At 37.6% G+C, this 25,960-nt stretch overlaps 1 protein-coding gene across 2 annotated transcripts in view; it reads right to left on the reverse strand.

The window, feature by feature from the left end:
• ZDHHC20 (zinc finger DHHC-type palmitoyltransferase 20) overlaps positions 1–25,960 on the reverse strand; it is a 111,037-nt gene that overhangs the window by 75,827 nt on the left and 9,250 nt on the right. For both annotated transcript variants that reach the window (XM_036747531.1, XM_036747530.1), the window contains exon 2: positions 5,628–5,654. In XM_036747531.1, coding sequence (XP_036603426.1) covers positions 5,628–5,654 — 27 coding nt within the window. The remainder of the gene's footprint in view (positions 1–5,627; positions 5,655–25,960) is intronic.

Genomic DNA, 25,960 nt, shown 5'->3' on the forward strand with positions numbered 1-25,960 from the left:
GCCCAGTTGTTGAATGCCCAGTCTTTAAATTTTAAATGGACTAAGAGTAGAGATTGAGTAGACTTCTAGCAGAAGTCTGGGAGATGAGAGAAGGAGCAAAGAGGGGCCAAAGACTAAGTACCAAAAAATCCTGGAAAGTAATGGTCAGTTTCTTTCAAGTTTTGAGATATTTCGAGTAAGGCATTCTGCCCAGGACAGATGCCTGGGAGGGCAATGAAGCCAAAATTTCATGCATTTCTAGCCCATTACATGCCTGCTACACTTAGGAAAGAAAAAAATTAACATAGCAACCATCAACAAAAACAATCAAATAAACAGACAATACAGAGAGTTAAAATCCTACTTACCCCAAACCCTTGGTTTTTAACATGGCAGAATTGAAACAAATTAAATAAACAAAGAAATTATTTTGTTTTGAATCTCCTTACAGACTTGCTGAGGTTCAACTACTTTTGGCTGTGTTTTCCTTCCTTCCTTCTTTTATATAGTTATAATAGTCAATATATATACAGTTGAAGTACTGCTGATTTTCCTCTATATCTTCTTGTATAGGTTATTCCATATTTCTTTCAAAGCTTTGTAGGGAAACCAACACTTCAGCACATCTGAATTTTTTTTCCTGGCAGATATGTATAATAAAGGAAGGAATACAGAGTGAAGGCAAGTCCCTAAATAACTCAACAAACCCTTTTTTCTTGCTCCTAGGTTTATCTGAATGCTGATCTGGAAGCAAGTTGATGACCCAATTCCCACATAGCTCCTGTGGGGTACTGTTGGGTGGAGTCTTTAAAAACGGGTTTGGAGACAGAATGCCAATCAAAGATTTGACAAGAGTGAAAACGAATCTTCTAAATCCAAATTCAATAACTGGATAAGTAAAAAAGCAGCCAAAAGAATAAATCTTACCCTGAGGCTTCTGGAGATTTTGCTGAATTATATTTGCCAATCTAAAATTTACATACATGAATATAGATTAATATGCAATGTACTCTACAATTTATATAAAAAACTATATTTGTCATATCCTAGGACCTAGGTGGGGGGGGGGGGGGTGGAAGGGGAGTTACCTGACCGAACAAAGTAGTTCATTGCCCTAAGCTATGCACTGAATGAAAGAGCTTTAGCACTCTCCCATGTAAGTGCTAAACCCTCACTACCTGCTGTACCAGGATGAGGAACCTGCAGCCTCAAGGCCACATGTGGCCTTCTAGGTCCTTGGGTGCAGCCTTTTGACTAAGTCCAGGTTTTATAGAACAAATCCTTTTATTAAGGGGATTTATTCTGTGAAGTTTGGATTCAGTCAAAGGGCCACACTTGAGGACCTGGAAGGGGCCACATGTGGCTTTGAGGCTGCAGATTCCTTACCTCTATCAGCTATACCCTAACAATGGTAGAAGAGAATAGCAGGTGGCCTTGAAGAGACTGAAGAGTCAAAGACCAGCAGATGCCAGAGAGTGGCTCAGCAGCCATGAGACCAATAGCAAATGCAATGAAATTGATAGAAGATATCAGTGCCTATGAGGCTGGAGCTGTGAGTTGCCCTGACCACAACTATCCCTAGATGTATGCTCTCCATGTATGATCCCTGGTATAGAAGTAAAATCAAGCAGGCTTTATCAGCTAAAGCATGTACATGTAGCAGAGATGGCAAGAATATACAAGAATCAGAAACTGCTGGTTATAAAAGTTACAGTAATGCTTGGTAACCTTGAGATAATGTGGTCTATTTTGTTCTGTGACTATCCCAAAGGCTCTTGAGACAATATACTGTCTTCTGTTCTATAGTATTTCCAGGTATTCAAAACAAAGTAACCACCTAGTATAATTTTGATTGTATGTAAGCTACTTGAGTCTGTCTACCATTCAGGGTTCTTGGATCAGATTCTCTCCCAACAAGAAGAAACTAATTGCTGGGGTGAAAATGATGTAAACCATGGTGAACAGAGCCCAATACTTATTAAAATCTGTGATAAAGGAGAGGAAAGCCAGGTAAAAAATCCAACATTCACCCTAGATTTTGGGAAAGTAAATTCAAAGATTCCTTAAGAATGCTAGGTAGGATCACATGGACTAAAATATTGTAGAAGTCAGCCCAAGACTGGGCTGAAAGACTAAACATTCAAAGGGAGCCACTGCAATAAGAAAAAAAAAATGAGACCAGTCTAAAGATGCAGAGAAGATTCAAGGATAGAACAGAAAAAATGGGTGAAAGAAGAAAAAACTTTCTAACAATGACAGCTCTACCAAAGTGGCATAGGCCATCTTGTAAAATAGTGGGCTCACCCTCAGCAGAGGTCTTCAAACAGAGGCTAGATGACCACTTGTCAGGTATGTTATAGAGGGTAAACTTTTTCAAACAGGCGAGATAAGATCACTACTGGGGTCTCTTTCAACTCTGAAATTCTGTGGTTCTGTGAAACTGTAGTTTTGACTAGAAGGAAATGACACCCTAATTTACATCTGTTTTTTTATACTCTGCCAGCTAAGAGACTCAAACAGAATATTTTTATTCTGTCAAGCAATATAACATTAATATTAACAAGCAATTATTATTAAATGTCCCAAATCCTTAGGAAAAAAAAATCACAGACCTAATGCCCAAAAAAGGCTATGGAGAATATGTAACTATGAATTCATTCTTACTTTCAAATATCTCCAAAATCTTTATGAAAATAATCTGTATGTAAATTGAGGGCATGCTTGGTGAAGACATCAGAGAAGATGCAGAATGAAACATATATTTTTGGACTTGACAAATACAGGAATTTTTTTGTTTGACTATGCATATTTGTTACAAGAGTTTTATAGGTTTTTTTTTTTAAAGTGGGATGGTCAGCCCTCCTCCCTAAAATGAGAACAGAAGACCAGAAGAAATCAAATATGAGAATAGCTTTGAAAGTTATATTTTGAACTTATGATATACTTAAAAAGAAAAGTTCTACATAATAGATTTAGTTTCAAATATAATCCTTTCATGTTCTACAAATGCAAGTTGAAATGACCATTTCATTAGATGTTTCTTAGGTTTAGAATAAAAAAGTAAAATGGGAAAAAATGAATGCAAGAAAAGGGAACAAACAGACCTTGGTGAATGATTCCATAGCAGATCCTATTTTTACAATTACAATTGACTGAAATTTACAAATAAAAGAGCCCACTGGATATTTGTTGATTATAATAAAAGTATTTGACTCAGTAAAGCAAAATGCTGTCAGTCTCTCCTTTAACAAAATGCTTCTTACGCATACATCAAAGAATTATACATAATTCCTTGAAAGATTTAACAGAGAAAACTTGGTTCAGTGATCCTCTGGTTACCATCAAGTGAGGTATAAAAACAAGACCTATAAGCTTCTTTAAAGTGTTTGCCACTGTCATGAAAAGAGAAGAGGAATTTCCTATAGAACCTCAGATCCTCCAGAAGCTTTTTTGTGGAAAACATTACGTTGACTGAATCAAGCTCTAGAATACTTCAGACCCTCCCAAATGAAATCCAGAATCACTCAAAGGAATTTGCCTTGATTCACTAAGGAAAATCCAAGTGGATGAAAGCCGCCTGTTATCTAGATTATGATATGCAATTAAAGGAACAACCCACAGAACTGGTCTATCAATACATATACTTTGGACAGTCACTAACATGGATGATGAACTGGGTCCAGAAATGAACAGGAGGAGAGGTAGATCACAAGATCATAGATTTAGAGTGGCAAGGGACCTCAAAGGCCCTCAGGAAGTGACTTGAACAAAGAAATATAGGTAGGAGGGGTCGAGATGAGAATTTGAACCCAGGCCTTCTGCCTCCAGAAATAGTGTGGCCTGACTTTGTGCTTTTAAGGACTCCAAGTTTCTTCCTCAAATAAAGGCCTACCTTTTAAACAAAAACATTCCTCATGAGATACTATATGAATGAGTTATGAAATACGACAGTTTCTGAAGAATTAATCCTGTGGGTCACCCAAAGGGCAATGGAAAGGCATGAAGTGGGACTGGGTACATGACATAAAGAATATGAGAGATATTATTATAATAATAAAAAGAAGCAGTTTGGTCATGTAGTAAGAGGAGGATAAGCCTCAGCTAAAGTCCCACTTTCTGTAAAAACACTTTCCCAGTCTTTCTTATTATTAGTGATTTTCCCTCTAAGATTACCTCCAACTTAACATGTATACATCTTCTTTTTACTAATCCTGTGCATATTGTCTCCCCCATTAGATTGTGAGCTCCTTGAGAGCAGGGACTGTTTTTCTGCCTTTCTTTTTATCCTCAACACTAAGCACAATGCATGGCACATAATGGGCACTTAATTGACTGATGTACAACCTACATGTTCCACTGGAGACAGCTATGTGGCGCAATGAATACAGCACTGGACTTAGAGTCAGGAAGACTCAAGGTGAAATCTGGCCTCAGGATACTAGCTGTGCAACACTAGATAAGTCATTTAATCTCTGCCTGCTTTTTCCTGGAAAATGAGGCTAATGAGAATATCTACCTCACAGGATTGTTGTGAGGATAATATTTATATAAAGTGTAAACCTTACATAAATGCTAGTTATAATGATAATAACAACAATCATTATTATTACACTATTTCAAAAGAACTAAAGGAAATCCTCCAAATGTTGGGTTGACCCTCTGTGAATTTATGAAAGGTTATGGGAAAGAGCCACAATAAATGGGTTGTGGATCTCACCACTGGAGAGAGTAATGATGATGGGTTGGAATCTATAGCACTAGAGGGAACACACCGATGAGGTCACAGATTCAGAACATTAACAATATCTCATTGCTTTTCCCCAAACTCCTCTATTTCTATGATCATCATTTTATTTTTGGAATCTCTCATTTCTTAGTGTTTCTGAAATCTGCTTTCTACTTGTATGACATTTTGGGAAAGATTCTTCTTCCAATCTGTTCATCCTACTCGACTTTATTTAACTTTTTATTTTTATAAGTCCTTTTTCAAAATGTGATGACACTGTGACTAATAATTAGTCTAATTACTAAAGGAAAAACCTGAGTCTGATAACAGAGTATTTCCCCCCAAATGAGAGATCAACTTACATAATTATGCAAACCTAAAAGAGTTCCTAAGGTGAGTCATTTATATCTCATGCAATAATAGCATTTTTCACTGCCAAAAATAGGTTGGCCCCCAATCACAACAATTCAATTAACCTCTTTCTCAACCATGTGCCAATTAATTATTCTTTCACGACAGCTAGATTCACAATGATCTTGTTATCATCAGTCTTTGAAAAACTAAAGGACTACTACCCCTACTATATATAGTAAGAGGCTTAAGGAGAGAGAAATTAGGTTAGGTATTTATATAACTAAACACAGAGTAAGGATACTATAGTAACCTTTAAAAATTCCATTACTAATCTCCATTTAGAGAACCAACCAAATATAAATGGAAAGATGCTAAATAGGTGGGAATAAAGTCCAGTACCCAGCAGTATCATACTTTTTTTAATGTTTAACTTGGAAACATGTTTTATTCTCCCTTTAGAACAAATATACGCATTAGTATATTTACTATAGCATGAATTAAAAGGGACTATGCCCTTAACATGCCAAAATTACTTAAACTTATAACCAATTACAAAAAAATTGCTTACCTTCTTCTTCTTGTGCAGCAATAGTAACTGGAATAAAAAAAATAGTAAATGTACATTTTAGTATTCAAGAAAAGCATCAGTTTCATTTTTGTTTTTATCATCTTTTTATTTAAACAAGAAATTAAATTGTCAACATTTGATTACTTGTACATAAAAAGACATTAAGAAAATTACCACGCTATTTTCCCAATTATAAATAGGCTTGCACATTTCAAGCATATACCCATAGCTGTGACTTTTTTTAGATCTTTCTTTTAAGCAATCATATGGATAAAAGCTGTATACACTGCTTTCCCTTCTCAGTCCTTTGCAATCTGGCTTCTGATCTCATTACTAAAAAGAGCCAACTGTTTCCAAGTTTACCAAGGATCATTTTTTTTTTTGCTTTTAAATGAATATGAATTTTATTAATCACAGCAGTACTGATTTACATTTGAAAACTAGTACTATGTAAATTGTGATATGTACCTTTTATTCAGTTCACAAAAGGTAATTGCTTTTTGGTAATTCCATATATGGATTTTATACAAAAAATGTTCTACCACTTTTCCTCTTCTCATCCATCTTTCTCTACCCCCAAGATCACGCCCAGCATCTGTTGCCCGCATTGGGAATAAATGGATTAGATAATCCCTAAGGTATGAAAGTAGTGATCTTTTTTTAAAAAATGTTTTAATGATGCCTGTTACTTTCTTATATTAATTTCTGAATACATTTCTCCTTTGTCCCTTTTCTATCCAGGCATTCTTCCTTTGTTCTTAAATCTTTTTAAAATTTTATTTCTTTTATTCTGAACTTAAGAAATAAAACAGTTATTTCTAAGAACTTAAAAAGAACTTTAAAAATTAAGAGAGATCGAGGAAAAATTAGGAAACAAAAGCAACCCAAGAAAATTATGAAAAGAAAGTCAACCAATTAGAAAAAGAGATTCAAAATCTTATAGAAGAAAATAACTCCTTGAAAACTAGAATTTGGCAAGGGGAAGCAAATGACACTAAAAGATACCAAGAAATAATAAAGCAAAATCAAAAGAATGGGATCCTTCCTTTGAAACAAGGGTTTAAGAAGGTGGAGGGCAGGGGAAAGCAGATTAGCCATTCTAACACATTCTACATATCTGTCATACTCTGCACCCAATAGTTTCCCACATCTGCAAGGAAAGGAGAGTTGCATTTTTTCAACTCTTTTCTAGGGGCAAGCATTGCAGAGTTTTCAGTTTCATTTTAGTCTTTTGTTTACATGTCATAGTTATCTTATATTGTTTCCCTGCTTCTGCTTACTTCATTCACCAACAGTTCATGTATATTCACACACATATATTTTCATGCTTTTCTGATCTTCATACTAATTGACTTATGGAACAGAAATATGCCACTTCATTCATTTGCCATAATTTGTCCAGCCATTCCCCAATCAGCAATTACCTTGTTTCCAGTTCTTTTCTACCATAACAAGGCGTATAACAAGGGCTACAATAAACATTTAGGTGTCTATGGGACCTTTTTTTTCTATCTTTGACTTTGTTGGGGTCTATGTTGAGGGGTGGGATCTCTCAGTCAAACAATCTCATCATACTTTCTACAATGGCTGGACAAATTCACAGCTCCACCAACAGTGTCAGTATGCCTGTCTTCTCACAGCCCTTCTAGTATTGACTATTTCTATCTGTCAACATTGCCAATTTCCTGCACATGAAGCAAAAACTCAGAGTTATTTTGATTTGCATTCCTTTTATTAAAAGGGGTTGGGAGCAATCTTTCATATGGTTGTCAATCAAGGCAACAAGCTTTATTAGGCACCTACTATGTGCCACACACTGTGCTAACCACTGGAGATACAAGAAAAGACAAAAAGACAGTCAGTCCCTGGTCTCAAGGAGCTGAGAATCTAATGGGAGAGGCAACATACAAACAGATATGTACAAACAAAAAATAAACAAGACAAACTAGAGATAATCAATAGAGGGGAAAGCACTAGCATTAAGGGGGATCAGAAAAGGCTTCCTGTAGAAGGCAGGATTTTAGTTGGGACTTGAAGGGAGCCAGGGAAGCCAGGAAGCAGAGATGAAGAGGGAGAGAATTTTAAGCATAGGGTACAGCTAGTGAAAATGCACAGAAACACAAGGACAGTGTCATTGGATAGGAGAGTACATGGAGGTGGGTCTAGTAGTGTTAAAAAGACTCACAAGGTAGCACAGGGGCCAGGTGATGAAGGGTTTTGAATGCAGTTTGCAATTCTTCTTTTAAGAATTACTTATTCATGCATGTCCTTTGACCACTTATCCAAACAATGATCTGAATTGCTAAATCTGATGACTTTTTCTTAGTTTTCATCATTCTTGACCTTTCCCCAACATGATATTCCCTTCTCCTGGATAATCTTTCCCCTTTGGGTTTCCCTGACATTATTCTCCCCTGATTCCCCTCCTATCAGTCTGGCTACTCTTTATCAGTTTCCTTAAGGGGTAAAAATATATCATATTCATATTATTTACATTTTCAACTGGGAAAAAACTCCATTGTCTGAAATTGAAGTTGTATGAGAGAACTATACTCCCTTTTCTCAGAGTGAAAATTACATGTATATAATATTATTCTCCTTTTACCAAAATACAGATGAGTGGCATAGAACTCAGAAGTCAGGAAGACCCTGTGAAACCCAGAGTAACTTACTTAACCTCTCTGTGCCTTAGTTCTCTCTTCTGTAAAATGAAGGTGATAATAGTATCTACCCTTACAGAGTTGTCACGAGGATAAAATAAGGTAATATTTGTAAAGTACTTTGAAAATCTAGACAAATGTGAGGAATAGTGTGTCATAGTTTATATTATGGGGCTCAAAGATTACTGCAGACAGCGACTGCAGCCATGAAGTTAAAAGACACTTGTGCCTTGGAAGGAAAACTATGGCAAATATACATAGCAAATCTAGATAGCACACTAAAAAGCAGAGACATCACCTTGATGACAAAGGTCCATGTAATTCAAAGCTATGTTTTTTCTAGTAGCAATGTATGACCATGAGAACTGGACTGTAAGGAACGCCGAGCACCACAGAATCAACGCTTTCAAACTGTGGTGCTGGAGAAGACTTTTGGATAAGAAGATCAGGTTGGTCAATACTTAAAGAAATTAATTCGGGCTATTCACTGGCAGGTCAAATACAGAAGTTGAAGCTTAAATACTTTGGCCCCACAATGAGAAGATGGGACTCACTGGAAAAGACCCTGATGTTAGGAAAGACTGAGAGCAAAAGGAAGAGTAGGAGATGAAATAGGCATGGAAACAATGAGCATAAACTTGGACAGACTTTGAAAGAAAGTGGGCCTGGTGAGCTATGGTCCGTGGGGTCACGAAGAGCTGGAGGACTGAATAACAACAAATAAACATATTTGGGACAAGCATTTTAGAGGAACAAGAAAAAGGCTGAGAATGGAATAAGGCAAAGAGAACAAGTTATAGTGCACTCAGGAAACTGCATATCCTGAGTGCCCAAACGCTTATTTTCCATACAAATCTTCTTCCAGGTATGCTGTTTGGTTGCAATCTTAGAACACCACAATCATGGAAGAATCAACATTGTGACCCAGAAGGCAATGGAGAGAAGCAAGTTTGACAGAAATAAGTTTGCTGTGAGCAAGAAATGGCGCATGGTGTATCGTCATGCTGAGAAAGGGAGGCAGGCTGGTCATGTTGTGAGACTAAGGAATATGGTGGATAATCTAAATGCTACACTAACTAGTATTGATAAAATGTAATCAGGAAAATTGACCGGATCCTCTGTGGAGGAACCAGAGAAGATGGACAAGAATCACACAAGGCGAGTGAGGAAAATAGAAAGAAAAAATTTAAAGCACAAGAGAAATACTGTAGAAATCTTAATTATAACTAAAAATAATCTCTTTACATCAGATAAATGACAAATATTTTTTAAAAATTAACAAAAATCTAAGCAAAGTTTTAAGAGTATGTTATACACAATAGTGTGACAAAGCAATCATTGCTTCATTTTGGGCTGTGATTTTGATTAGCAGTCTGAGTTTAAAGGCATTTATCCCCAAAAACATAACCAACTAGATCATCCAACCTCTGGCTTAAAGACCCCAAATGAGTATGAACCAACTATCTTATAAAGAAGTATATTCTGCTTAGAGATAATCCAATCTTTCTTGTCTGTCATTTTGCTGCTCATCTTCATTTACTAAATGGAACCAATTTCAAAGAAGAAACTTTTAGCCAGATCGGCATAGCTTTAAAAAGTTTTCAAAACCCACCTATTAACAAAACAGTATCACTAGGTTTAATATAATTAAAAACAAACAAGCAAACCTCTGTGACTCTGATTTGCTCAAGTTTATACATGTTAAAGAAATTTTTTCTCAGAGAAAGTTTGCTACAATCTCTGAACTAAAAAATACCCATTATCCAAAGTACTATTAATTTTGTTTGGAAAGGCAACATTTCAAATATTAAATACCTGAAATTCCCTAATACAGAAAGTTTCTAATTTTAACGTTCCTTTGTATTAGTTCCATATTAAAACACCTATGCTAACAATGCCAGTCAAATTTTTAATCAAACTTTTCTCAAGTGTAAGATTTCTAATCTAGGTTTTTTCTAATTTTTAAGAACATTCATGAAATCTCTTTGAAATTCAACTTTCTTTTGCCTTCACTTTCTAAGGAAATATCTGGAATGTTGTGATTATTTGTTGTTGTTCGGTTGTTTCAGTCATGCCTGACTCTTCAGGACTCCATTTAGGATTTTCTTGGCAAAGACACTGGAGTGGTTTGCCATCTCCTTCTCCAGATCATCTGACAGATGAGTAAACTGAAGCAAACACGGTTAAGTGATTTGGCCAGGATCAAGAAGCTAGTAAGTGTCTGAGACCAGATTTGAACTGAGGTCTTCCTGACTCCAGGCCCAGTGCCACCTAGCTGCCCAATTTTGATTATATACAGTTGTAATAACTAATTTCTGAAATGGAAGATAATTAACACCTTCTTAACATACAATTTCACTTTCCTTTCTTTCCTTCTTCAGGGAATAATACTAGAAAACCAGTCCACTCTACAGGTGATTTTTATTTATGTTAGTGACTTTTGGATTATTAACACCATAATAACTTTCTAATTACTTTCTTCTCCATAGAATCTTCCCTTGGAACGAAGGAAAACCAACTGATACATCTAACTGAGCAACTGACTTCCAGAGGGCGAAATTCATGGGGAAGCTGTAGAAAAGCAGTGAAAATACCTAAATATGCTCAGTATCATTAGAGATTAATATAACCACGGAAAAACATAATTAAACTTGAGGAAGACAAAACTTGGGAGAACTGGAATGTCAGCATTCTTTCAGGCCCTGACTGCAAAGAGAACTCTTGGTTTTAGAATCAAAGCATAACTACCATCATAATAATAATGACAGCTGAACATGTGGCACACTCTAAGGGTCATCATAAAGCGCTTTACACACATGATCTTATTTGATACAACAGCCTGGTTTAGGTAAGTAGTACAGGTGTCATTATTCCTATTTTACAGATGTGAAAACTGAAACTCAGGTTCTGACTTCCCTATGGAGGACAGCTAAGTCTCACCGAAGTCCCTATGGTGGTCATAAGCAGGATTCAAACCCAGGTGTCTCATTCTTTTGAAAGTACACACACTGCTTCAGTGGGAGTCAGCAATACAGCTCCTGAGTATTCTGGAGCTTTATACAATCCCTGGTTTCAACTAAGGATCTTTCCTCAGTTCAATAAACACTGAGTACTTTGCCTTGAGTTGTCTGCCTTCCAAATCCCTTCATTCCCCACCTTCCCCCAATAGAGGATCTACAAATAGGAATGATGGATGTGCTGACAGATAGTATCACTACCAAACCACTATTATCAACCAACCTCCTACTAAGGTGAAGTTGGGAGTAAACAAGGCTCTAAAAAGACTAGGAGTGACAAGACATTCCACCCATGCAAAAATTTGATTATAAGATTTGATTATAAGAACAGGTGGGGGGTCACTAGGGTGGGACCTTGTCACACTATACAAATTGCTCACTTGCCTAGGGGGCTGCTGGTTTGCAGGAGGGTGGGGCCTTGCTCATGGATTGCCCCCAGCTTGAAGCCTCGTTGCAGGCCCTGTGCTGTGAGGCTGGCTATTGCTACTGTTCTTGGATCTTGCTCCTCTCCCACTACAGTGAGACAGACCTTTTCTCCCGGGTTGGTGAGCTGCTTCTCTGCCCTAGATCAATTCTGAGGTGGTTTTCTAGTTGTTTGGAGGGGAATTTGGGAGGGTTCCTTCCTTACTCTTCCATCTTGGCACCAGAAGTCTCTGACCTTTTTCTTATTTTATTGTGACCAAAAAAAAAAAACCTACATACATTTCCAAGGATGAACTACATGCAAGAAGTGGGATAAGTGATAGAAGCCAAGAAACTTACTGTCTGAAAAGAAAACGGGCTGGACATTTGGTATGAAAAGATTAACATGGCCAATCTGAGTACTGAATTGGTACTAACTAAAATGCTTTAAAAAGATAATAATAAAATCCTTAAAATGTGGACAAAGTTCTCCAACATGTTGGACAGACTTTCTGTAGAGGGCATAGAAAAGAGTTGCTGAGGATATGGTATGGATAAATTATAATCTGCAGCTCACAGATCCCACGAAGTGTAACCACAATGTCTAATGAGCAATGTATGCAGCAGTTTAATTATTGCTAACTGAACTTAGGTCAGCCTCTCCTTATGCTTAGTTAAGCAATGATTTCTTTGGGGACATAAAAAAAAACCTAACAACGAACTGTTAAAAATGAATAAGCATAAGGCTTTATTGTATTATCCTAAAAAGAATGTAAATAATCTCTTTTTGGTGACTTCTATTTCAGCATTTATTCTCCAAACTCCTCTCAGATTAGACTAAATAGGTCTTTCTAAATCTATAATTTTATCACCTGAATTACATAAAACTCTATTATAAATGTAAAGATAACAGGATCATAAATTAAAAGCTTCAAGGAATGAATCCTAGATGTCATTAAGTAACTCTCTCATTTTATAGATGAGGAAAAAGAGGTAAAGAAGTTATTAAGTGACTTACCCAGGGTCACACAGCTAGAAAGTGTCTCAAGTGGGATTTGAAACCAGGTTTTCCTGACTCTTCAATTCAGTGTCTTATTCACTATACCATGATATTGCAAAAATGAATATAAACCTCATAGAGCTTATTCTCTAGAAGAAGATAAAATACATGCACAAATATGTAATAACTATATTACATATATAAATACTCACAAATATGCAATAAATTTGACAATAACCACAATGCAGAATATATAAATGCAGTTTATCTGGCTCTTGAAGAATGGGTATTCAAGGTAGAAATAAAGTGTGAGAAATTAAGTGTGAGGAAAACACTCAAAGCTTACGGAAGAACATAAGATAAGGTAAGGAATAAAAAGCTGGATATATGCAAAGTATGGTAAATAGTCCAGTTTAGCTAGACAGCAGGTGAAGGGCCTTAAATTCATGCCACATAAGGATCAACTGAAGGAAATTGAGAAGTGAAATTAGGGAGGAAATAATGTCCTCAAGTATTTGCCAGGTTATGTGATCCCAAGTTTTATCACTATGTTTTCAAATAAGTAATACTACAAGAAGCTACAAAGGAAGCAAACAAGTGCCAAAGAACCAGAGTCAAGATTACAGAAGATAGGCAATGATTGCAATCAAGAAAACTTGGAATATGATACACCAAAAGGCAAAAAGGGTTATAACTAACAATAATTTATCCTGCAAAACTGAATAAAATCATATGAGGGGAAATTGCCTTTTATTACAATTTCAAACAATCCTGAATGCCATTTGAATTGCTGCTGTACCTTATAGATAACTAGACCTCCACAGACTATGCTATGGGAGGAGGTTTAATCCACTGTATCTAGCTAGTCTCGGATTATCATTCTTCATATTCCATCCAAGTGACTGCCCTGGACATGCTCTTACCATCAGAACTGCTACTGCATTCACATTCTGCCCTCCTCTCCAATTGGGGGTGGCGGAGGTGGGTAAGGGGTGAGGGGAGGGGGGAAGGGCAGTGTTTGTTTTAAGAGAGTAAAGGAGAAAAAGGGGAGGGAGGGAGAAATACACTAAGGAAGAAATGAGGAAAAAGTACGTATACACACACACACACACACACACACACACACACACACCCCCAAGGTAGAAATACATTAAATAGGGGACTGGGAGAGTGAAGAGGGAGGATTTAAAAGGGCAGGTGGAATTGGTTAGAAAAATCACAGGCAAATTAATGGAGACAGAATTATTTTTGCCTAAATCTTTAACATGTGTGCATACACTTGGGTAACTCCTAGCAATAGAGACATGGTCCCAGAGCTATTTCTGATACCCATCACCACCTTCCGGGCAACTCCACTGCTGTGCAGAAAAATCCAAAGCAGCTTCCTCTCTTTATTCCTACTACTCCCAGAGCTGCCTACCTCCACATACAAATACAAGTAATCCCTACCATCTGGATGGGTTGAATTTCAAATGTTCATCAGAAAATTGGCAATTTGGAATCTAGAACCATAAAACACCTCCAGAACCATCAATTCATGAATCAAAAATATAACAAGATCCTACTTTGTGCTAGACACTGGGAATAGAAATATATAGGAATCGGGGGTGGAGCCAAGATGGCAGCTGGAAAGCAGGGACTTGCGTGAACTTCCCCCCAGGTCCCTCCAAACACCTATAAAAAATAGCTCTGAACAAATTCTAGAACTGCAGAACCCCCAAAACAGCAGAGGGAAGCAGGGCTCCAGCCCAGGACAGCCTGGATGATCACGGGGTAAGGTCTATTGCATGAAACCGGGAGCAGAACAGAGCCCAGCATGAGCCACACCTGGACCAACCAGACCAGGAGCTAGGTGAAACAGGTCCCAGCACCCTGAATCAGTGAGCTGTGGCAATTACCAGACTTCTCAACCCACAAACACCAAAAAGAACAGAGAAGGTTAGTGGGAAAAGCTGCTGGGACAGAGTGTAAGGAGTTCACGGTTCACTCTGGGTGGCTGTGGAGGTGATGCAGCTCTGAAGCTGCTTCCAGAGATACAGCTGCAGTTGCTTCCAGCCCCAAGCCCACCTGGTGGGAGGAATTAAGTGGCGGATCTGAGCAGGAGTGCAGAACCAGCTTAGATCTGAGTCAGGTCCGGGTTGGTGGTTCTTGGGGGAGGAGTAGCACTGGTGTGGCAGAGCTTGCTGTGTAGAAATAGCTCTGAAAACAACAGCACAGCCCCTCAAGCTTGGGACAAAGTACTCTATACTCTACAAGCAGTCATACCCCAACAAAAAACTCAAGGGTCAAGCAAGTTGGCTGGGAACATGGCCAAACAACGAAAATGGACTCAGATTCAGACTCAGACTTTGGAATCTTTCTTTGGGGACAAAGAAGATCAAAACATACAGCCAGAAGAAGTCAACAAAGTCAAAGAGACTACATCAAAAGCCTCCAAGAAGAACATGAACTGGTCTCAGGCCATGGAAGAGCTCAAAAAGGATTTGGAAAAGCAAGTTAGAGAAGTAAAGGAAAAATTGGGAAGAGAAATGAGAGTGATGAGAGAAAACTATGAAAAAAAGTCAACAACTGGCTAAAGGAGACCCAAAAAAATACTGAAGAAAATAACACCTTAAAAAATAGACTAACTCAAATGGCAAAAGAACTCCAAAAAGCCAATGAGGAGAAGAATACCTTCCTTGAAAGGCAGAATTAGCCAAATGGAAAAGGAGGTTCAAAAGACCACTGAAGAAAATACTACCTTAAAAATTACATTGGAGTAAGTGGAAGCTAGTGACTTTATGAGAAATCAAGATATTATAAAACAAAACCAAAGGAATGAAAAAAATGGAAGACAATGTGAAATATCTCATTGGAAAAACCGCTGACCTGGAAAATAGATCCAGGAGAGAGAATTTAAAAATTATCGGACTACCTGAAAGCCAGGATTAAAAAAAGAGCCTAGATATCATCTTTCAAGAAATTATCAAGGAGAACTGCCCTGATATTCTAGAGCTAGAGGGTAAAATAGAAATTGAAAGAATCCACTGATCACCTCCTCAAAAAGATCCCAAAAAGAAAACTCCTAGGAATATTGTCACCAAATTCCAGACCTCCCAGATGAAGGGAAAATACTGGAAGCAGCCAGAAAGAAACAATTTGAGTATTGTGGAAACACAATCAGAATAACACAAGATCTAGCAGCTTCTACATTAAGGGATTGAAGGGCTTGGAATATGATATTCCAGAGCTCAAAGGAGCTAGGATTAAAACCAAGAATCACCTACCCAGCAAAACTGAGTCTCATGCTCCAAGGTAAAATATGGACTTTCAATAAAATGGAGGACTTTCAAGCTTTCTCAGTGTAAAGACCAGAGCTGAATAGAAAATTTGGCTTTCAAACACAAGAATCAAGAGAAGCATGAAAAGGTAAACAAGAAAGAGAAATCATAACAAATTTACTAAAGTGGAACTGTTTTGTTTACATTCCTACATGGAAAGATGATGCATATAATTCATGAGACCTCAGTATTAGGGTAGCTGAAGGGAATATACATACACACACACACACACACACACACACACACACACAGAAGACACAGGATGAGTTGAATATGAAGGGATGATATCTAAAAAAATAAAGTCAAATTAAGGGATGAGAGAGGAATATATTGAGAGAGGAATATATTGAGAGAGGGAGAAAGGGAGAGAGAGGATGGAGTAAATATCTCACATAAAAATGGCAAGAAAAAGCAGTTCTGTTGGAAGGGAAGAGGGGGCAGGTGAGGGGGAATGAGTAAATCTTGCTCTCATTGGATCTGACCTGAAGAAGGAATAACATACACACTCATTTGGGTATCTTACTCCACAGGAAAGGAGAAGGAAGAAGATTAAAAAGGGGGGGGGGGACGATAGAGAGGGCAGATGGGGGAGGAGGTAATCAAAAGCAAACACTTTTGAAAAGGGACAAGGTCAAGGGAGAAAACTGAATAAAGGGGGATAGGATAGGAAGGAGCAAAATATAGTCAGTCTTTCACAAAATGAATATTGTGGAAGGGTTTTACATAATAATACATGTGTGAGCTATGTTGAATTGCTTGCCTTCTTAGGGAGGGTGGGTCGGGAGGGAAGAGGGAAGAGAATTTGGAACTCAAAGTTTTAAAAACAGATGTAAAAAAAAAAGTTTTTGCATGCAACTAGGAAATAAGATATACAGGCAATGGGGCATAGAAATTTATCTTGCCCTACAAGAAAGTAAGGGAAAAGGGGATGGGGAGGAAATGGTGTGACAGAAGGGAGGGCTGACTGGGGAACGGGGCAAGCAGAACATATGCCATCTTGGAGTGGGGGGGAGGGTAGAAATGGGGAGAAAATTTGTAATTTAAACTCTTGTGAGAAATATATAGGAATCCTTCCTCTCATCCTAAGGTACAACAAAATGAGGCCCCAAGTCGTATAATTTAGACGTGTGGGAACTGACTAATTGTTGGAAACCTGGCAGATAGTGATTCAGGGATCAATAAAAATATCCTAAAAATAACATGATCTAAAATAAACCTGAGGCAATATACACAAATAGTCCATAAATTCTAGTCAGTATGCTACAGGCCCAGTGGTAAGGGAATAGGGAAGGTGACACATAAAAGAAGCTGGGTGGGGTTAGGGGAATATGGAAGATGGAAAAGTCCAGAGAAAAGAAGCCTAGAAGGTAATGAAGAAATGGCTGGCCTGGGTTTTCTCCTTAAAGGGAGGTTCTGGAAGGGCCCTTCAGCCCAAAGAGGAGGACACTAGGGCAGAGAGTACTTTCAAGGTGTAAATTTAAGTATCTGGTGCATAATGTAGAAGTCCAGAGGTGTATACCAGGGTGGGAAATGGAAGGACAATAGCTAGAACTCCAGTGTTTATTCAGCTATTAGGTTATTCAGGCTTAGTCATAATATAAATTGGAAGAAATAACTAAATAGGTCATAGCATCACAGTATCATAGACTTAGAAATTAGACCTTAGAGATCATCTGGCCTAACAGTTTTATTTTTCATATGAGAAAAATGAAGCCCTGAGGCAAGAGACTTGGCAAAGGTCAAACAGGCATCAAGTGCCAGAACCAGAATTCAAACCCAGGTCCTTGGATTCCAGACTATAGCACCATGTTGGAAAATATGCTTTCTTAAATGAAAACTGTACTTAATTATTATTGAGGCCTGGATAACTAATTTGAAATGTTTTCCTATAATTCTTCTGCAACCACCAGATTGCATTATATGGAGTGTTCCATTTTGTACTTCTATTTTCTGTTGATTAAACATAGTTGCCAATCTGTCCATGGGCATATGCTGCATATTTCTTTAATTTTAACATGGTGCTATTTATTTGCTTACAGGAATAAGTGCCTGGCACTAGTGTTCTTAAACACTAAATTCTAACATGACTTGCAGCCTACATCCTTTTAGTCAAGTCTTCTTTCTTTACAACAATAGGTTGAATAGTAGAATGATAAAAACACTGAAGTGGGAGTGGGAGTTAGCAGAACTGGGTTTTCATTCCAGATCTAACACTTAGTAGCCATGTGATCTTCAGTAAGTCATTTAACCTGTGAACCTCAGTTTCCTTATGGGAATAATAACTGCATGATATCACAGAGCTATCACAAACAGATGAGGATAAGTTCTTGGCATTCATTGCTTTTAATTTTTTAGATCTTTTTTTACACTTCAATTCTACCTTCCAACTTCTACTAGGGGGTTTAGACATATATAGTGATACTCGAACTTGCTAATCTCCCAATCACTCAATCAATCAATAAACATTTATTAAGTGCCTAGTATGTGTCAGGCACTTTGCTAAGTACTTGGTTTATGAAAAGAAGGCAAAAGATAGTCCCTGCCCTCAAGAAACTCAAAATCTAATGGGGGAGACATCATGCAAACAAAAATATGCAAAGCAAGCTATATGCCAGGTAAATAAGAAATAATTTACAGGGAAGGCCCTAGAATTAGTGGGGGCAGGGGACAGGATGGCCAGGGGACAGGGAAAGCTTCCAGTAAAATATTTTAGTTGGGGCTTAAAGGAAACCAGGTAAGTCAGTAGGTAAAACTGAGGAGGAGAGGCATTCCAGGCATAAAGGACAGCCAGAGAAAATGCCCTGAGCAGAGAGATGGAGTGTTTTATTACCGGAATAATCAGGAGCCCAGCGTCACTGGACTGAAGACACATGTGGAGAAGGTGTAAAATGACTGGAAAGGTAGGATGGCGCTAGATTATAAAGGGCTTTGAACACCAAACAAAGCATTTTTGTATTGGATCCTGGAGACAGTAGGGAGCCACTAGAGCTTACTGAGTAGGGCGTTACATGACTGAACCTGTGCTTTAGGAAAATCACTTCAAAGTGGCTGAATGACCTTTTCCTCCTTGGCACTTTATAGCTACATGCAGAGATGAAAATATCCTTGATCTTTCCATATGCAGCACCACTTCCATGTTTGTGCGCTCTAAAATTCCTTTATCCAATCACAATTGTCATTCCACTTCTCCCTCTACCTAGCAACCTCCAAACCTGTTGTTGTTCTTCAATATGATCTCCAATCCCTGGACTTCTTAGCTCTTTCCCAGGCCATCATCCTTGCACTGGCTATGTTCTCTTCCCTTCCCCATCTTGACCCCTTGTTGAACCAGTTTAACTCTATATGGTATTCCTAATCCCCTTACCCCACAGAAACTCAGCCCTGGATCTACAAGGCTGTCTACTCCTACCACCTTCTGCCTATGCTCCTACTCACGTGCTACCAAAGCTAGAGAAAATCATAAAACTATGTTCACTGGATTCAATACAAATTTATGTTATATAATCACAACTGGGCCCTCACTGTGGCAAGGAATCCTTTTATGCCTTCTAAAGATTTACTATCTCACTCGCCATAGAGGCACCTAGAAATTTTAATTCCTCCGCAAATTTCCTGTAGCTTCCCCTCCTCCTCCCATCCATTCAGTTGAGAACCTAGCCACACACTTCACTGAAAGAATAAAGGTCATTTGCCAAGAGCTCCCTCTTCTCTCTTGTCCTTTTCTAACATTCCCCAGACATTTATCTTCCTTTATCCCTGTCTCACATGCAGGTGTGACCCTTCTTGCCAAGGTAAACCCCTCTACATACACAAGCTATCTAATTTCATTATGTCTTCTCTAACAGACTGCCTCCTTTACCATCCTCATTCTTCCACTTATTCTCATTCTCCCCCTGTCTTCTGGATACTGCCCTACTACCTACAAACACGCCCATTTCCCCTCATTCTCAAAAAACCTTCCCTCGATTCATCCATCCCCACTAGCTATCATCCCATATCTCTTCTCTCTTTTTGGCCACATCTCCTGAGAAATCTGTCTACAATCAATGCCTCTATTTCATCTCCTCTCAATCTCTTATCTCTCTACAATTTGGCTTCCAAACCTCATTATTCCACTGAAACAGCTATCTCCAAAGTTACCAATGATCTCTTTAATGGCAAAATCTAATGGCTTGTTCTTGACCCTCATTCGTTTTGACTTCTCTCTACTCTTTCTCACAATGGACTGCACTCTACTTGATATTCTCTTCTCTCTGATGAAAGCTTTTGAACTAAGTTAGTAACTGTATGAGTAGAGAAAAGCAGACACGTGTGAGAGATATGAAGGCAGAATTACAAGATACAGCAACTGACTGGTTACGTGGATGTGGGATATGGGAAAGTGAGGAATCAGAGACGAAACCAAGGCTGTGAACACCTGGGTGACTCAAAACTAGGGTGCTCTTAATAGTGACAGGGCAATTTGGAAGAAAAGTAGATTTAAGGAGGAAGGTAAAAAAAATTATATGCCATCTAGATCGCAATCCACACATACTTGCTTTTACTTTGGCAGGGTATCTGCTGCAGCTACAAAGTAATCTAGGGGGCAAGAAGTGAGGAAATTTTCCTGTCACCCTTAGTGCTGCTGCAGTTAGTTTAGATTATAAACTGCCCTGAAGGGCCAATTCTGGGCTGAAAAGAGAAAAAGGAGGAAGAATGTGGGAGAATAGGGTACAGCTGAGGGATAAGAATGGGTATGGTTGTGGTTGAGACAAGCTTCATGACTGGCCATCCTATCTAAGATGTATTCCCATTGATAGGGATGGTGCCCACTTTGAAGACTCTTGATCTAGTGGTATCAGCTTTTGCTCCCAAATTGGTGTCATCTGCAAATCTGAAGAGTACTTTTAACCAAATCATGGATAAAAACGTTAAACACAAAGCCAAGCCCAGATTCCTGGGACACTCCACCACAGACCTTCTTTTTTAAAAATGTAATTTATTTTATTCTAAACTTAAGAAATAAAACAAGCACTTCCATAACATAGTAGAATAGAAAAAAAAAAGTTTGTATGTGAAACTACAAATCTATTAATGTACAACTTGCTATTATTCCTTTTAAATATATAAAAGTTAACCTGTAATTTTCTTTTTTCCCTTTTTTCTCCCCCATCCTGCCCCCAAGATGGCTACCATTAGATGTAAATATATACTTACATATTTATAACTATTTTGTACATACTTCTGTTTATAAGTTATTTCTTTGGATGCAGATGTCTTCCTTCATATGTCCTTTGCAGTTAATTTGGGTATTTATAATAGTCAAAATGACTGAGTCATTCAAATTGTTCTTAAAACAATGTTGTTACTGTATACAACAATCTCTTGGTTCTGCTCATTTAGCTCTTCAATATTTCATGCAAGATTATCATGTTTTTCTAAGATCGTCGAACTCATCATTTCTTATAGTAGAGTAGTATTTCATCACAATCATAAATGACAACTTGTTCAGCCATTCCCCCAACGACAGGTATCCATACAGTAATTTCCAGTTCTTTGCCACCACAAAGAGAGTTGCTATAAGTATTTTGGAACAGCTGGGTTCTTTTCCTTTTTCCCTAATCATCTTAGGAAAGAGAGACCTCCTTCTCAAAAGTTGAGTCACCTAACCGTACTATTTTGTTTGCTTCTATTTATTGCCTAGCCCCCATCTTTCCCTCCTTTCTCACAAGAAGATCATAAGAATGTCTGTCAAATATTTTGTTAAGAACTAGGTAAACTGCATTTAAAGTATTCCCCTTATCTACCAATTTAGGAAGCCTGCCAAAAGATCGAATAAAGTTAGTCTGGTACGACCTGTTCCTGACAAAGCTTCTTAGTGATCTCTGCTTCTAGATGTTCATTAACCATCTGTTTTAACAATATGTCCTAGAATTTGACCTCAGAAATTGAAGTCAAACTCAATGGCCTAGAATTCACATATCCCATTCTTTTCCCCTTTTTGAAAATCTGGACATCTGCCTTTCTCCAATTTTAGAGCACCTCTCCCTGACCTTTTCACAGTTCACTGAGAATAAACAGTAGCTCAGCAATCTCTTTGTCAGTTCTTTTGGCACTGGGCCATGTGACTTGAATTCAAGTGCCACCTCTCCTTATATATCTGTTTTTCCCAATGCTAAGATCATTCTCCTTGGTACAATAAATAGAAACAAAACAAAAAATCCAAAACAAACCTAAACAAACCTGAGCAGCTCTACCTTCTCTCTATAATTAGTCATATCATCTTAAGTGGCTCCATCCTTTCATTGATCCTCCCACTCAACAGTATTTGAAAAAACCAAAGCTCTTTTTCATCCCTAGGTTTCCTTACCAACATCAGCTCATTCTGACCTTTATCACTTCTGAAAATATTCTAAAAGTTTTATTTTATATTCATCCCTCCATCACCTGATTTCTGTTTGTACTTGTCTTTCCCCCCTTACTTAGTTGTTTTTTACTTGCATCACACAGATTAATAATAGCTGACATTTGTGGCCTTCTTGCTTTGACAGATCTTTTTAAAAAAATAATTATCTTTTTTAATATCACCTCCCAGAACAACATCCTTATCAAGAAACATACAAAATAACAACAAAAAATAGTTAAGCAAAACTAGTCAACATGTAAAAAAAAAAAAAGCCTGACATATCATGTTTGTTCCATAACTATGTTATCCCACATCTGAGGTACCTTCCCTATCTCTTCTTTGGAGCCAAGCTTGGTTATTATAATTTCACAGCATTCAGATTGGGCAGCTTTGTTGCTGTCCTTTTCATTTACGTTGATGTAGTAATTATATATGTGTGTATACACACATATATGTATACACACACACATATATATATAAAATATGTGTATATTATATATATTCAAGCGTATGCAAAGCCTTTCCTTTTATTATGCTACTTTCCAGAGAAGTTGGACTAATTCAAAACTCCACCAAAGCTTCAAATTAACAGTTCATTAGTATGTCTTTCCACAGCCTCTTCTGCGATATTTCCTTCTTTTTTCATCTTTGCCAATTTGCTGGACATGAAGAGAAACATCTCGGTCTGTTTATTAGTGATTATGGAACACTCTTTCACATGGTTATTGACAGTTTGGAATTCTTTTGAGAACTGTTTGTTCCTCTCCATTGACCATTTGCCACTGAGAATACGTAGATGTACTAACAATCTAAATCTGTGAGTTCCCTGTGGATCCATGTCAATTTCTCTAGAAAACAACCCCTTCTCTTCCTCACTGTAACTGTTTCTCTTTGTGTGGTCAGAATATTTTTCTTGAAAGTTTCTTATCCATCCCACTGACTTCTCTTGTAAAATTTCTGTCCATGGGATTTCCATCTAAGCCATCTAAACCAGGAGTGCTTGTGTCATGGACCCCCTTTGGCAGTCTGCTGACATCAGAATGTTTTTAAACACATAAAATAGAATTCACAGGATTACAAAGGAAACCACAATTGAAATAGTTATAAAGATATTTTTTTAAAACAACTTCAGAGACTCAAGTTAAGAAACTCTGCTCTAAACTCATTGAAATTCAGCCTCCCAAAATCTAAAGGGTCTGTCCAACTACTCCTGGCTTAGCTCTGCTCTATCATAACATCTAAAGAAGAAACAATCACTTCCTCTCTCTCTCTTTTACATCTTCAAAACCAATCATATTTCCATATTTTAGAAGTATGTATAGTATATTTTGTAAGAGTGGCATAAGAGAAGCATCAGTTTCTTTTTTTTTTTAATGGAAAACATATTTCCATATTAGCCATACTTTTTAAAAAAGCAAGAAAAATAAAGTGAGAAAATTATACTTCAATTCACACTTAAGAAGTCATTGGTTTTCTCGCTGAAGGTGGCTAACATTTTTTCGTCATGAGTCCCTTAGAATGTCTTGGTTCGTTGTATTTGATCAGAGTAGCCAAGTCTTTTACAGTTGTTCATCATTATAATATTGCTATTACTGCACAATGATCTGGTTTTTCTCATTTTATTTTTTATAAGTTCCTATGGGTCTTGCCAAGTTTTTTTCTGAAACCACTCCCCTCATCATTTCTTATAACACAGCAGCACTCCATCACAATCATATGCCGCAACTTGTTCAGCCATTCCATAACTGATGAGCACCACCTCAATTTCCAATTCTTTGCTACCATAAAAAAAGCTGCTATAAATATTTTTTTTACATACAGTTCCTTTTCCTTTTTCTTTGAACTCTTTGGGATACTGACCTAGTAGTGGTATTGCTGGGTCAAAGGGTATGCACAGTTTTATAGCCCTTTGGACCTAGTTCCAAATTGTTTTCCAAAATGGTTGGCCCAGTTCACAACTAAACCAACAGTTCATTAGTATCCCAATTTTTCCACATCCCCTCCAAAATGTATTATTTTCCTTTTCTGTCATGTTAGCCAATCTAATATGTGTGAGGTGGTACCTCAGAGTTGTTTTAATTTGCCTTTCTCTAATCAAAAGTGATTTAGAGCATTTTTTTCATATGACCATAAATAGCTTTGATTTCTTCTTCTGCAAACTGCCTCTTTATATCCTATGACCATTTATCAATTAGTGAATGGCTCTTATTTTTATAAATTTGACTCAGTTCTTTGCTGAATATATATTTGAGAAATAAGGCCTTTATCAAAGAAACTTGCTATAAAAAATTTGATATTACTTCATTGTCTATAGTACATTTTGGCAAAATGAAGTTTCCCTGATTATCCCTTTTAACTAGGTCTATTTTTGCTTTTGCTTTGTCTGAGATTATGATTGCTACCCCTGCTTTTTTTTTTAACTTCAGCTGAAGCATATTAGATTCTGCTCCAGCCCTTTATTGTAACTGTGTGTGTCTTTCTGTTTCAAGTGTGTCTCTTATAAACAACATATTGTTGGATTCTGGTTTCTAATCCATTCTGCTGTTTCCTTCTTATGGGTGAGCTCATCCCATTCACATTCACAATTATGATTACCAGATATTTCCCTCCATCCCAATTCCCTATGTTTCTTCTTTCTCTTTTTATCCTGCCCCTCCTCAAAAATCTATTTCCTTTTAATTACTGTATCTCTTAATCTGTCCTCTCTTTTGTTATCCCACCCCCTTTTATCCCCTTAGTCTCCCATTTCCCTACTGGGTAAGTTACATTTCTATACACAAGCTGGTGTGTTAAACACCCCCCCACACACACACCCCCTTCTTTGAACCAATATGGATAAGTGAGGTTCAAGCTTTGCCTGCCACTCCCCCATTTTCCCCTTCATTATAAAAGCTCTTCCTTGTGTTCCTCTTTAGAAAAATTTCCTCATTCTCCCAGTACATCCCTCTCTTTTTTTGAGATCATTCCAACATAACTGACTCATACCCATGCCCACTTCTATGTAAACTGCCCTAATAATTCTTAGAAGTTACATGTTTCATCTTCTAGTAATCACTTTCCACTACAGTTTTTAATCATTTCTGCTCCACCAACCAGTTTTTTCTTTTTGATGAGAGTTTAATTCCCAGTTAAAATTTCTCTGTTTGGGTCTTCTGCCTTTCAAATTATGAAATTAACATTAAACCAAGTCAAGAAATTAGCTCCTCTGATTCTGGAAGAGAGGGATACCTCCAGCAGATACCTATCAAGTTGCCCAAAATTGCTACAGTCATCCTCTGTGTCAGACTCATGACTTGTTTCTTAAACTTCTCACTCTCCTTCTCTGTCTGGCTGGTTTACAGTATGCTCTAGTGACACTACTGCTTCTGTTGCGGCATCCTTTGATCTTTACCCAAATGTCCTCAACTATGATTATTCCTTCCTAGATTTCCTCATACAAATATACCTTCTTAATATACAGTGACACTGTTTCTTTTTGAATAAGTTATATCCTTTCAGAGTAATGTTCTGATCACAGGTCTCTTCTCACCAGGATGAGATGAAACCTAT

Source organism: Trichosurus vulpecula, chromosome 2, assembly GCF_011100635.1.
Source record: "Trichosurus vulpecula isolate mTriVul1 chromosome 2, mTriVul1.pri, whole genome shotgun sequence".
Classification (NCBI taxonomy): domain Eukaryota; kingdom Metazoa; phylum Chordata; class Mammalia; order Diprotodontia; family Phalangeridae; genus Trichosurus; species Trichosurus vulpecula.